Here is a 15329-nt window from a genome sequence, read left to right as displayed (position 1 = left end):
GAAAAGTTGGATATTTTTGAGTAATATCCTTTAGTACCACAAGGGCTTCAATGGTTAAGTCCCGATAATGGAGAATCCAGTGCAATAAGGGAAACTTTGAATGTTGTTTTGAATAATCATTGATACACTTTTAGCACACACTGCAAGCTTGTAATACTGTGAGTAAGGGTCCTTAAAAAAACCAAAAATAAACTCCAGTTGTATGAATTGTCAGACTGGCATAAGGTGGGAATAAGCATGGGTCCCGGCCATCATTATAGTAGAATGAGCAAATGGAGCTGAGGCTGCAATTTTAAAGACTGTTAAAGAATAATGGGAGTTAGATCTTGTAACAATGGAAAAATGTGAAGGCAAAATAACACACTGTAAAAAAAAATTTGGGAGAGGCTGCCAGCCGTAAGATGGTTGGTTGCATGTGATAAATAGAATGGTTTGTGGAAAGTTGAATAAGGGATGGTGGATGGCCTGGAGTTAACTCCGTTAACTAGGCATAATTTAAAATGACAAAGTAAGTGATAACAGGTGGTTACAAGTAAGTTGATGTGTGAGAGAATTTTTTTTATACAGGTGTAAATTTTGATAGGAAGAGTGAAGAAAACGGAGCAGCCAGGTACATTGCAGTGACTGTGTGTCAGAACGGGGGGAGTGTAATGTGAATGGGTGTGATGTGACATCTGTGTGATGTGTGATACATTTGTGTAATGTAACATGTGTGAAATTTGAAACTAGTGGCCACAATATAGAAGATCTATATTGTATGCTCTTATTTTTAACAGCGTTTTTTTAACATCAGCTGATGCTCTCCTCCGGGACTCCAGTACTGCTCTGCCGATGTCATTGTCCATATATGGACAGTGACGTGGGCAGAAGTTGTGGAGTCCCCAGGCAGAGCATTGGGGACTCCAGTAGTGCTGCCGACATCATTGTCCATATATGTACAGTGACGTTGGCAGAAGTTGTGTAGTCCATAGGCAGAGAATCAGCTGATGCTCTGCTCGGGGACTCCAGCAATAGGAAACCCCTGAATTGACCAAATATGGACGTCGGAGCAGTGCTGGAGTTCCGAGCAAAGCGATAGGGGGCCGTGTTGGAGCGTCATCATTATTAGAAAAGCTCCAGCACTTACTGAATAATTCATGAGGTTTGAACTGCACCATTTAGTACAGAATTTTTAATTAAAGTATATTAGTAAGTTACTTAGTTTCACATAAATATATTATTGCAATGCAATCTTTGGTCCCAGGATAAGCCCTTTAATGTTTTTTTTCAATTGTTCAATTGAATTAACATTAAGATCAATTCATGATTATGTGATGAAAATATTGTTCTCCACAAGAAGTGTCCAACTGGGGCGGAAGGCGTGAAAACCAGATTCTAACAGAATGTGGATGGATAAGGAAGGTAAATCGGTAACATCCAAGGCACTCTTGATGCCACTTGTATTGATGGTATGTGGCCTTACATATGCCTCAAGACTGCAAGGATCAATATGGTAAGATCTAATTGGTATGTACTAGGTATTACAGCTGTTGCTGCTAAATTGTTTCAGAGCTGTTTGATTTGCCTACAGAACAGTCCTGGCAGAACGGTGCCAATCTTATCAACATACCCGCCTCCCACTGTCCGGGATCATTACCATGTATATTGTTTTCAAAAATATTATCCTTACATATATATGTATGTATATATCAGTATATTACACAAAGAGCTGGAATGTAACAAAATGGACCATGTATCAGGGGCACACCCCTGGAATGCAAGAGGAGTGTACAGAAGAACTTACAGCTGAGGAGCCAATAGGGCTTAAGCACGTCCCACATCTCTAGGGAGGGAACATGTGATTCTTTCTTTGTTCAATAAAAAAGTTCAGTTCACTTCCTACTTGACTGAGGAAGGATCTATACCAACTTGTCTCGTGGTATATTTTCTCCATGCATGCTCTCAGTTTTCAATTTACAGAGGTGGTTATTCGGTGTGAAATAACAGGGAAAAGGAAGTTTTACCCTGACACCACGAGACCTTGAGAGGCCTTCCCAGGTAATACAAGTTTTTTTTTAGCTTGCTTCCTAAGGTATTAGGTATATGTATAAGGGTGTTAATTTGAATCTCAGCGTAGGTAAGAAAAACAAACTTGGTTTGAGACACTTGTCAGATAAACATTTGGTATCTGAATATTTTTGAGGGTAGGAGCTGTTACAGGTAATCAGCTCAGAACAAGGTACAAATCCGGCTGAGAAGTGTATCACCAAGTGCCAAATAAAATTTACCCAGTAGCTACACATTTTCTAGGTGCCCTGTCCAGCAGGACCGAGAAGTTTTTCTTATATAAAGGTGTTTGTTTGATTTTGTTTAACCCCTTAACGCCGAAGGACGGATATATCCGTCCTCAGCAGCTGCTAGTTCGCGCAGGAGGACGGATATATCCGTCCTGTGATCGCGCGGGTACTGACAGTTTACCCACGCGATCAGCGGCAGGAGCACGGCTGTTATACTCAGCCTGGCTCCTGCTGCAACTGCCGGAATCGAAGCACGCGCCGATTCCGGCGGTTTAACCCATTAAATGCCGCTGTCAACAGTGACAGCGGCATTTAATGTGTTTGACAGAAGGGGGAACTCCCTCTGTCTCCCGATCGGCGCCCCCGCAAACAAATCGCGGGTCGCCGTCGGGTTTCCATGACAGCCGGGGGTCTAACAAAGACCCCCAGGTCTGTCTTCAGCATCTGCCTGTTAGGCGATGCCAGAGGCATGACCTAACAGGTTGCCTGTCAGTTTTACACTGACAGGCAATAATGCTTTGGTATACGAAGTATACCAAAGCATTATATATGCGATCTGCACATCGCATAGTGAAGTCCCCTGGTGGGACTAAAAAAAAAAAAGTAAAACCGTTAAATAAAGTTTGTGAAAAAAAAAATAAAAAAAATTACAGTCAAAGTCAAATAAAACTACTTTTTTGCCCCAAAAAGTGGTTTTATTTAATAAAACGGTCAAAACAAATCACACATACACATATATGGTATCCCCGCGATCGTAACAACTTGACCAATAAAATGAACACATTAATTAAACCGCCGGATGAACGGCGTCCAAAGAAAATGCAAAAAACAACGGCAAAATTCTCTCTTTTCTCCCATTCCCCCCATAAAAAATAAAATAAAAGTTCATCTATAAGTCCTATGTACCCCAAAATAGTACTAATGAAAACTACACATTGTCCCGCAAAAATCAAGCCCACGTACGGCCACATCGACGGAAAAATAAAAAAATGACGGCTCTTGGAACGCGGCGATGCAAAAACAAGTAATTTTTTTCTAAAAGGGTTTTTATTGTGCAAACGTAGAAAAAACATATAAAACCTTTACATATTTGGTATCCCTGTAATCGTGCCGACCCATAGAATAAAGTTAACATGTTATTTACGCTGCATAGTAAACGGCGTAAATTTATAACGTGAAAATTAATGCTGGAATAGCTGCTTATTTTCAATTCTCTCCTAAAATAAAGTTAATAAAAGCTAATCAATATGTTATAAGCATCTAAAAATGGTACAATTACAAAATACAACTCGTCCCGGAAAAAACAAGCCCTTATACGGCTATGTCGACGGAATAAAAAAAGAGTTACGACTCTTGGAATGCGACCGTGGAAAAACAAAAAATAATCCTTGGTCATTAACGTGCAAAATGGCCCGGTCATTAAGGGGTTAAGGGCCTGACATTGTTATTGCATATACTTAGAAAAACTTTTATATTATGTAGATGATGTTATCACTAGATGAGCATTTATTTTAACAATTGATAAGGGTTGGGTCCCCAGCAAGTGCCAATAAGCTTGAACTACAAGACTTTTAACATGAGGAACTCCATCACTGAGATGCGAAAGGCACAGCCTGAGCCAATACAACATGCTTGTGAACTGACGGCAGTGTAAGCAATTCTAAGCAGCCATGCACACAAGGAACTTGCCAATGGAAGACTATTTATATGCGGAGGATTTTTGGCAGTCATAATAAAACTCCACTAATCTGTCTACGAGGGAATGCACCCCAGACTCACAGTATATGTACAGCCCGGTGACGTATACTAACAAGAGACAGTGACTGGCAAGCGAGAAGGATCAAACCAAGTCCTGATGACATCAGCAATTGTCAAAGTAAAGCAAAGGCCAAAGACCTGAGTGAACCTGTCAGCAGCATCCAAGTGTTCTACAGCGGAAGATAAGTGACCAGGAGGGGGGTAATAATAAATCCCCCACTGGACACCACCGTACAGCCTGACTCCATAATTGTGTGGGTTACCCTAAGGGCGACAGTCAGTGAAGAAAAGAAGACAGAAGAGGATGAAAATGTACAGGACTTGTCAATGCACTGGTGGGACTCTATACACAAACCTGACATTGGTGATGGCATTATATTATTATTGATCTATTGTTTGTGGTTTCTAATCATAATATATAATATCTGTAATTTAATATGAGAAAAAGAGGGGTTTCTGATGGATTGTCAATTTGCTTATTATCTATGTATTAAATTACATTATGAATTATCATACATGCCGAATTATGAAGATATTTATTCTCCATTTCTCAGAATCCTGATACTTCTGTAGCGTCTGTGTGATATTTACAGCAAGGCAAGTGTAATCTCATTTTAAATGACAGATTACATCGTAATCTCGCCAGATTACGCTTGCCTTGCTGTAAATATCACACAGACGCTACAGAAGTAAATGACAGAGAAGTGGTCAGGATCCTGAATAGACATCCCGTCCTGGCTGGAGGTAATGTATATTCTCTGTCAAGACACTTGAGTAACGTTATAGTGTGTTTATGTGGCTGCACATAGCGATATAGCTACATTGCTATGTGCTGTGTAAATGAATGGGGAGAAGTGTATGATGCTGATTGGTCAGCGTCATACACTTCTCTCCACAACGCCCACTTGGTCAAAAAGTAAAACATGCCCAGTTGTCCATTAAGAAACTCATTAGCATAAAGCTAAAATAGGCCATAACTCAGTCAAAAATGATAGTTTTTCTAAATAAAAAACACTGCTGTAATCTACATTACAGCGCCGATCGAATTATGTACAAGATAGGCCACTTATAATGTGGTGACAGAGCTAAACTGAACGTCCGTCACTGACACTAAATCTGTAATGCTATATATTAGTCTTAAAAAAACTGTAGTATAAAGGAGCTATGTGGGAGCAGCTATGTGGGCATTATATTGTGTGGGGGCAGCTATAGGGCATTATAATGTATAGGGGCACAATGGGATATTCTGTGTGGGGGCCATTATGGGGCATTAAACTGTGCGGGGGCCCACTATGGGGCATTATACAGTGTGTGGCCCACTATGGGGGCATTATACTAATTTAGGGGCTACTATAGGGGCATTACACTGTATGGGGGCAGTATGGGGCATTATACTGTGTGGGAACCACTATAAGGGCATTATACTGTGTGGGGAGGCACTATGGGGGCATGATACTGTGTGGAGGGCAGCTATGGGGGTCATTATACTGTATGGAAGCCACTATGGGGGCACGATACTGTATGGATGCCACCATGGGGGAATTATACTGTGTGGAGGCTACTATGGGGAAATTATACAGTGTGGAGGCTTTCCGCAGCATTATACTTCGTGGATCTCCGGGGCATTATACTGTGTGGGGGCTCTATTGTGGCATTATACCGTGAGAAGGCAGTATGGGAGCATGATACTGTATGGGCTCAACTAGGTGTGTATGGGCCAGAATTGGGCACGGTTGGAGGTGTGGCTTAACAGGGAAAAAATTTGCAGCTTTGCGTGCCGCATTGGTTGTCCATCTTTACAATACTTAAAATATGGGAGATATGCTAAGTGTATTCTGTACCCGCAAGAATAGTATTGTTGACTTTATTTATTAAGCTCAGCATAATGGTTATATCAGTCAAAGTAATAATATTACTGTTAGAAATATTGTTAGCAGAAGCATTACATATACAACAGTAGTACTTATGTACTATTACATCTACCATCACCAGTAAGCATAACATAATTATTGATGGTTATAATACTGTCCTTCTGTGCACAGTAGTAGTACTGTACAATTAGTAAAGCTGCCAGACAGGGAAAGGCGTGTGGCAGTCGGTGACAGCGGGAAACAGCGCAGAGGAGTGAACTAGAAGGGAGCAGTATCACAAGGATGGAATCCCCGCCCTTTCTTACCTAGCTTAATTTGCCCTCTGAAATCCCGGGCAACTCGTACTGGTCCCTTGGGATGATTCATGCTTTAAAGAGATTTAAAAAAACTCATGGACAGAGTTTTTTTCTTTCTGACATTACATACAGCCGAAATGTTTTTGCGGACTGTCCATACATTTATAGATGATTGACAACTAGGATGGCGGCCTTGGAGGTAACAATAAGGATTGTTTTTTTTCAACCTAACAAGGTGCCCGGTCACAGGGAATAGCACCACTAATATTACCCTTTAACCCCTTAATGACCAGGCCATTTTGGACGTTAATGATCAAGGATTATTTTTTGTTTTTTCACGGTCACATTCCAAGAGTCGTAACTTTTTTTTTATTCCGTCGACATAGCCGTATAAGGGCTTGTTTTTTGCGGGACGAGTTGTATTTTGTAATTGTACCATTTTTAGATGCTTATAATATATTGATTAACTTTTATTAACTTTATTTTAGGAGAGAATTGAAAATAAGCAGCTATTCCAGGATTAATTTTCACGTTATAAATTTACGCCGTTTACTATGCAGCGTAAATAACATGTTAACTTTATTCTATGGGTCGGCACGATTACGGGGATATCAAATATGTAAAGGTTTTATATGTTTTCCTACGTTTGCACAATAAAAAGCCTTTTAGAAAAAAATTACTTGTTTTTGCATCGCCGCATTCCAAGAGCCGTAATTTTTTTATTTTACCATCGATGTGGCCGTATGTGGGCTTGATTTTTGCGGGCCAATATGTCGTTTTCATTAGTACTATTTTGGGGTACATAGGACTTATAGATTAACTTTTATTTTTTTATGGGGGGGAATGGGAGAAAAGAGAGAATTTTGCCATTGTTTTTTGCGTTTTTTTTGGACGCCGTTCATCGGCGGTTTAATTAATGTGTTCATTTTATTGGTCAAGTTGTTACGATCGCAGGGATACCATATATGTGTATGTGTGATTTGTTTTGACACTTTTACTAAATAAAACCACTTTTTGGGCAAAAAAAGTAGTTTTATTTGATTTTGACTGTAATTTTATTTATTTTTTTCACAAACTTTATTTAACAGATTACATTTTTTTTTTTTGTCCCACCAGGGGACTTCACTATGCGATCTGTTGATCGCATATATAATGCTTTGGTATACTTAGTATACCAAAGCATTATTGCCTGTCAGTGTAAAACTGACAGGCAATCTATTAGGTCCTGCTTCCGGCATCGCCTAACAGGCAGATGCTGAAGGCAGACCTGGGGGTCTTTGTTAGGCCCCTGGCTACCATGGAAACCCGACGGCGACCCGCGATTTCTTTGCGGGGGCACCGATGGGGTGACAGAGGGAGCTCCCTCCCTCTGTCAAACACATTAGATGTCGCTGTCGCATTTAATGGGTTAAACTGCCAGAATCGGAGCGCACTTCGATTCCGGCACTTGCGGAAGGAGCCAGGCTGTGTATAACAGCCGTGCTCCTGCCGCTGATCGCGTGGGTACAGTGTCAGTACCCGCGCCATCACAGGATGGATATATCCGTCCTCCTGCGCGAACTAGCAGCTGCAGAGAACGGATATATCCGTCCTTCGGTGTTAAGTTGTTAATGGAGTTATTACGTAAATCATTTTCATACCAACAGTCCAGAAAAAGTAGGAATTAAGAAATTGTTCTAGGAAAAAAACACCAGTGCATCTGACAGTCAATAAACTTGGTGTAATAGGAGTAGTTAGGACTGGGATATCCTACCTCAGGTGAAATAAAACCTAATATCAAAATGAAGCTGCTTTCCCAGTTGGCACCCAGTCCTGTCAACCATCCATGAATTCAGTCTAGAACATTTGGCCAGTGTCCAAATGAAAAAAAAGCTGGAGGCGCATGGACATTTTATTGTGAATGTAATTATTTCACAGTACACATTTAGGCCCTGTTCAGATCACGTTTAAGAACTACGTTTAGCTTGCACATCGGGAAAGTTCCTGACGTACACGATTAACATGTCCATAGCCCGATGGAGGCCAAAAGTGTATCCTTTTGACCTCCGTCATGCTGGTATATGTCGGTATTTCTTTTTGAAGGATGGAATAGCGTAGTAGATCGTGCTATTACATCATGCTGGCAAAAAACATGGGAGCCTATAGGTGACGGATGCCACTGTATGGCATACGACACAGACATACGTTTAACATATACGTCATGGGCTTTTTAATAGCTTTCATATTGTATAATTTAATCTGATACCATTATAGTCTATGGGCTGAACGGATGCCTAATAGTTGTATTTGTCACCGACTATAATGGTATTTGTTTAACAGATATGTCATTAACTCTTATGACCCCACTTTAACGGATACCATTATAGTCTATGGGTGAGGGATGCCACCGTTAAACATCTGTCACCGCCTACGTTTAACGTATTTGTCAAACCTGGGGAAAAAACGTGACGTGGACAGGGCCTAAACGCTGCTAATGTGGTTATAATACTATCTGAGCTATAGATGTACGCCGCGTTCCAAATTATTATGCAAACGTTATTTTTCGCTGATTTTCCTAAATAGCCGATGCAAATGACAGTCAGTATAATCTTCAAGCCATCAACCGTTGGAGTATAATGCAAATTTTAATGAACAAATCTCCTAATGATAACAGATTTTTTTTTAGAAGTAAAAAACTCAAAATGCACTGTTTCACATTATTATGCACAACAGAGATCAAAACATTTTGTGCATAATAATTTGGAACACGGTGTATATCACTTATAAGCTTTATTATTTATTTTCTTTTTGTTCATAAACATTTTGGTTTTCCATTAAAAAAAATAAAACAGTGGTTGGCAACCTTGGTTTCACTTTGGGGAAGCATCTGTAGCCTGCCCACTTGTTGAGGCCTCTGTGGTTTACCCTCGAGAACTTTGGGGGGAAAGTCATAAAAAATATTAGGGGAATGTACTAAAAATTTTATGCCAGTTCCCTGGCATAAAAAAAAAGCCCCAAATTTAAATAATAAATCTAAATAAATCTAATAAAGGCCCCCAGGTCTGCCTGTAGTGAATGCCTGCTAGGTCATGCCTCTGACATGGCCTAGCAGATGCCTGTCCATTTTACACGGACAAGCATAATACACTGCAATACAGAAGTATTGCAGTGTATTATAAATGTGATAGTACAGGGTGGGCCATTTATATGGATACACCTAAATAAAATGGGAATGGTTGGTGATATTAACTTCCTGTTTGTGGCACATTAGTATATGGGAGGGGGGAAACTTTTCAAGCTGGGTGTTGACCATGGCAGCCATTTTGATGTCGGACATTTTGTATCCAACTTTAGTTTTTTCAATGGGAAGAGGGTCATGTGACACATCAAACTTATCGAGAATTCCACAAGAAAAACAATGGTGTGCTTGGTTTTAACGTTACTTTATTCTTTCATGAGTTATTTACAATGTCAATGCAACCCTCTTCTCGCACTCTTCACACACTGATAGCAACACCGCAGAAGAAATGCCTCCCGATCTGACCCCCTTAGACTTTTATCTTTGGGGTCATCTGAAGGCAATTGTCTATGCTGTGAAGATACGAGATGTGCAGAAACTGAAACTACGGATACTGGAAGCCTGTGCTAGCATTTCTTCTACGGTGTTGCTATCAGTGTGTGAAGAGTGGGAGAAGAGGGTTGCATTGACAATCCAACACAATGGGCAGCACTTTGAACACATTTTATAAGTGGTCAGAAACTTGTAAATAACTCATGAAAGAATAAAGTAACGTTAAAACCAAGCACACCATTGTTTTTCTTGTGAAATTCTCGATAAGTTTGATGTGTCACATGACCCTCTTCCCATAGAAAAAAACTAAAGTTGGATACAAAATGGCCAACTTTAAAATGGCTGCCATGGTCAACACCCAGCTTGAAAAGTTTCCCCCTCCCATATACTAATGTGCCACAAACAGGAAGTTAATATCACCAACCATTCCCATTTTATTTAGGTGTATCCATATAAATGGCCCACCCTATATAATCGCATAGTGAAGTCCTCTAGTGGGACTAGTAAAAAAGTTAAAAAAAAGTTTAATAAAAAGTGAAGGAAAAAAAACGTGAAAAAAAAATGAAAAACCCACTTTTCCCCCTTAAAAACTGCTTTATTATTAACAAACAAAATAAAGTAAAAAAGTTACACATATTTGTTATCACCGCGTCCGTAACGACCCCAAATATAAACTTATTACATAATTAAACCTGCACGATGAAAATAAAATAAAATAAAAAAACATGCAAAAATTGCTGTTTTCTTTGAATCCAGCCTTAAAAAAAATGTGGAAAAAAAGTGATCAAAAAGTCACATCTACTCCAAAATGGTACCAAAAAAAAGCCCTCATACAATTGCATCGGCAAAAAAATAAAAGAAATATGGAGACACAAAAACAAGTAATTTTTAAAAAAAAGTGTTTTCACTGTGCAAAAGCCCACTGAATAAAGTTATTGTGTTATTTATACCACACGGTAAACGGCGTAAATTTAGGGCGCCAAAAAGAGTGGCGAAATTGCAGGTTTTTTTTCTATTCCCCCCAAAAATAAAGTTTATAAAAGTTAATCAATAAATTCTATGTACCACAAAATGGTGCTATTAAAAAATACAACTTGTCCCACAAAAAACAAGACCTTATACAGCTATGTCGACGCAAAAATAAAAAAGTTATAGCTATTGGAATGCGACGATGGAAAAATGTAAAAAATGGCTTCGTCATTAAAGAGGCTCTGTCACCTCATTATAAGTGCCCTGTCTCCACATACACAGCGATTCTGCTTGATTAACGTTAATCCAGTGTCCTGATAATGAATACACATGACCATCCAGCCTGGACGTCATGTGTATTCAGCATCCTGACACTTCTGAATCTTTTCTGTGAGATTTACAGCAAGGGAAATGAAATCTCGTTTACCTCCGTAATCTCACAGAAAAGATTCAGACGTGTCAGGATGCTGAATACACATGACGTCCAGGCTGGATGGTCATGTGTATTCATTATCAGGACACTGGATTAACGTTAATCAAGCAGAATCGCTGTGTATGTGGCTGCAGATCATGTTCTAGTAAGAATTCTGCTGTCTAAATGAATGGAGAGGAGTGCATGATGCCGATTCGTCAGCGTCATACACTCCTCTGTACAACGCCCACTTGGTCGAAAGTAAAAATACGCCCACTTGGGCATTAAGACACTCATTAGAATAAACCAAAATCGCTTCTAATGTTGTGAAAATAGATCGTTTTTTTTAAATAAAAAGCATTACTGTCACCTACATTACAGCGCCCATCTCCTTATGTAGGAGATAGGACACTTATAATGTGGTGACAGAGCCTCTTTAATGCCTAAAATAGGCTGGTCATTAAGGAGTTAAGGCCGAATTCAGACGACCGTAGTATACGTCCATGTGACGGCCGTTAAAACAACAGCCGTCACACAGACACATGTATTTCAATGGGGCTGTTCACATGGCCATTGTTTCAACAGACCGTGTGAAGGGCCCGTTGGAAAATAGTTATATATATGCAAAAAAATGGAGCTTCCAAAAAATAGCACTGCTAACATCCAATAGAGGAGAATCCAGTAGTTCAAAACAAGACTACATTTATTAGAACAAACATAAAACTGACTACGCGTTTCTACGCCGAATCGGCGTTTTCATCAGGTCAAATACTGGTTCAGCGTAGAAACGTGTAGTCCGTTTTATGTTTGTTCTAATAAATGTAGTCTTGTTTTGAACTACTGGATTCTCCTCTATTGGATGTTAGCAGCGCTATTTTTTGGAAGCTCCATTTTTTTGCATATATATATATATACATATATATATATATATATATATATATATATATATATATATATATATATACCCAGTGGTTCCCCTATTCAGGTGGCCGGTTCTTCTAACCCAGCTGCAGCTTCTTCCTTTGCATCTGTACCATTGTTGTGCTTGTTGCAGCACAACTCCAATAGGTGAGCAGTCATCAATTCATATTGTCTTGCTCTACCTGTACCAAATGTGACCTGCACCATGTTGGCGCCGTGTGTTTTTAACTATCTCTCCACGTTGAAAAATAGAACATGTCCTATTTTCCTCCATTTTTACGGATCTGTCTATAGACGTTTTTCACGTCCGAGTTTGCACTCATTGGTGTGAATCCGGCTTAGGACTGGTGAATCCTCATTGTTTTTTTGTAAGGCTATGTTCACACGGAGTATTTTGGGGGAGGAATATCTGCCTCAAAGCTCCAAACAGAATTTTGAGGCAGATATTCCTCCCCCAAAATACTCCGTGTGAATAGCAATTATCGCGCCGTTTTTCGCCCGCGGCCATTGAGCGCCGCGGGCATAAAACACGCTTTCTCCTGCCTCCCATTGAAGTCAATGGGAGGTCGGAGGCGGAAGCGCCCGAAGATAGGGCATGTCGCTTCTTTTTCCCGCGAGGCAGTTTTACTGCTCGCGGGAAAAAGACGCCGACGCCTCCAATTGAAATCAATGGGAGGCGTTCTCGGGCCGTTTCTGCCGAGTTTTGCGACGCGGTTTCCGCGTCAAAAAACTCGGCAAAAGACCCCGTGTGAACATAGCCTTAGTGTGGCAGACGTGTGGTGTTACCAGATTCAGACTTACAGACTGCTAGGGTCAGTCAACACTGAGTTTTTTGGCGCTGATTTTGATGCGTAAGCCGCATTGGAGTTAGTGACAAAAAAAACACCCAAATTGATTTCAATGGGAGGCTTCTTTTATTTTTCCAGGAGAGTTTTAGCCGCTCGCAGAAAAAAAAGTGGCATTCCCTTTCTTGGAGCGGTTCCCGCCTCTCCCCTTCCACTGAAATCAATGGAGGCAGAGAAAAAAATGTGCCACTCGTTAAAAATGTTTTTTGTCATGGTTTTTGCATTTGATTTAAAAAAAAAAGCCCCAAAAAAATAACAGCAAAAAATCCTAAAAACAAACAAAAAAAACGCATAAAATGCTGAGGGAATTTTGAGGCAGATTTTTTCTGCCTGACCAAAACCTCCATTTGAATTGACCCTTGTGTGCATCCCGTATGGCATAACTTTTTATTCTGTCCACTTACTTTACTGCAAATTAATTAAAAAAATTAAAGGAATTGTTTAACTCCAGTGAAGTACTCTATGAGACATAATTTAATTGCCTTCTAGCTCTGCCTGTGTAAAATGTCAGGGTGCTAAAGTTGCTTCAAAAATATATATTTTCTAGCGCTTTATCTCACAGAAACTTTCCAGATAAAATGAAGCTATTACGGCAGCAGCAGCAGCAGCAGCCAACGTTACTACGCCACTCCACCTCACTCAAACTGGAACCCGTACCAAAACACGGCCACGTGATCTCGGAAAAGGAACTAGTCACAACCATTTACCCAACCGTCACCTTCACCCGCCAATCACGTCTCGCCACTCTTCCTCTGTCCTGCAGGAAACCTATGAAATCCGCGTCGCCATTGGTGGTTGAGCGGAGACGAACGATTGGATCTTTCTAAGCTACAGTGGGCGGGAGTGCAGGCGGCGGGGATGTGTTGTCCCGGTTACCAGCTCACAGCTGTCCGTTCCGGTTATTTTGTGTCATTGTACACGTTCGTAAGTCAGGGTTAGCTCGGAGACACGGTTCGTGACGTAATGTGGACGTTCTATCTGTGAGACGACCTGTTGCACTTTAGTTCTTTTCATTGTTGTTCTTTCCCTGTGCATTATAAATCATCTAGATCCCTGAGTCAACCTTGAGGAGCTATGGCTCATGGGATGTCTAAAGAGGACCTGGATGAGCAGTTTGAACAGTTCTTAAAAGAGGTAATCCACAAGGTTATTTTTATATTATTTTTAAACTACTATCTGAGCTGTAGACATATCTCATATTTATTTATTTATTGTTCTTTTTCTGTTTGTTTATAAAATAAATATAATATATATTGCCATTTGTGCCGCATCTTCCAGCATATGCCCTTGTCTATGGACCATACTTGACAACTTTTGAGAAGGGACGTCCGGAAGGATTTAGAAAGTGGCGCAGGAAGTTGTGCGCAGCATTTTTTTTCGCCTATGTGCCGCCTAGAAGACACGCCCCCTAATCTATGGCATTTGAAGAACAAAAAAAAACAGATTCCAGACAAGACTTTCTAAATAAATACTGACACCACAACAGCCCACATAAATGCAGAGTCCCTAAAGTAATGCCAACTCCACACCAGACTCGCTAAATACAGACCCCCCCTAAATAAATACAGACCCCCCCCCCTAAATAAGTACCAACCTCCGACCAGACTCGGCAGATCCACACCTTTCCTTGTTCCTGCCGTTTTGAATCCTCTTTATTTCCAGGCGCCACCACAGGCAATGTCCTGACGATTGACCCGGCGTCAGGATGTTGTCTACGGTGCTGCCCATGAGTGAGGAGTACTGCAAGAACGAGGTTTGCTGAGTATTTAGGGAGGGCCGGGGGCCCCCAGGGGATTTGCCAGGTCTTCTGGAACTCAGGGAGGTCTGTACTTTTTCCAGGAATCTCCCAGAATGTCTTGCAAGTATGCTAGGAACTCATGTGTAAAGTGATCATGACTGATCGAGCCATAGTTCCTCTAGCAAACCCGTCAATAAATACAAAACAAGACCCTGATGATATGACAAAACGCAGATGGAAATGCCACTTTATTAACTATGTAGAGATGCATAAGGAGCCCATAAATGCACTAGCTGTCGTTTTAGCTGAACTGATGGCTTGGCTGAGGGCTGGTCCTACGTGTCTCTGACACACTGATCCAGCTAATATAGATCACATGTAAGGGTTGGTTCACATCGGCGTTCGCTTTCCGTTCAGGGGTTCCGTCTGAGGTTTCTGTCGTGGAACCACGCAACGGAATGTCAAACGGAAACCACAGCCTCAGTTTGCATCACCATTGATATCAATGGTGACGGAAACATTGCTAATGGTTTCCGTTTGTCACCGTTCCGGCAGGTTTCCGTTTTTCGACGGAATCAATACCGCAATCGACTGCTTTCCACACTTAAAGGGGTTTTTCCATCAGGGACATTTATGGCATATCCACAGGATATGCCATAAATGTCAGATAGATGCGGGTCCCACCTCTGGGAC

General features: G+C 40.7%; 1 protein-coding gene across 6 annotated transcripts in view; it reads left to right on the top strand.

Moving 5' to 3' along the window:
- Positions 1-13692: 13692 nt before the first annotated feature.
- Positions 13693-15329, top strand: part of CEP162 (centrosomal protein 162) — a 110457-nt gene continuing 108820 nt past the window's right edge. For 2 of the 6 annotated variants that reach the window (XM_075862094.1, XM_075862093.1), the window contains exon 1: positions 13693-14032. In XM_075862094.1, coding sequence (XP_075718209.1) covers positions 13973-14032 — 60 coding nt within the window. In that variant the 5' untranslated portion in view covers positions 13693-13972. The remainder of the gene's footprint in view (positions 14033-15329) is intronic. The other 4 variants (XM_075862097.1, XM_075862096.1, XM_075862095.1 and 1 more) reach the window with 3 other exon arrangements.

The sequence above is a fragment of the Rhinoderma darwinii genome, chromosome 4 (genome assembly GCF_050947455.1).
Source record: "Rhinoderma darwinii isolate aRhiDar2 chromosome 4, aRhiDar2.hap1, whole genome shotgun sequence".
Taxonomy (NCBI): domain Eukaryota; kingdom Metazoa; phylum Chordata; class Amphibia; order Anura; family Rhinodermatidae; genus Rhinoderma; species Rhinoderma darwinii.
This window is presented reverse-complemented; position numbering and strand designations above follow the sequence as displayed.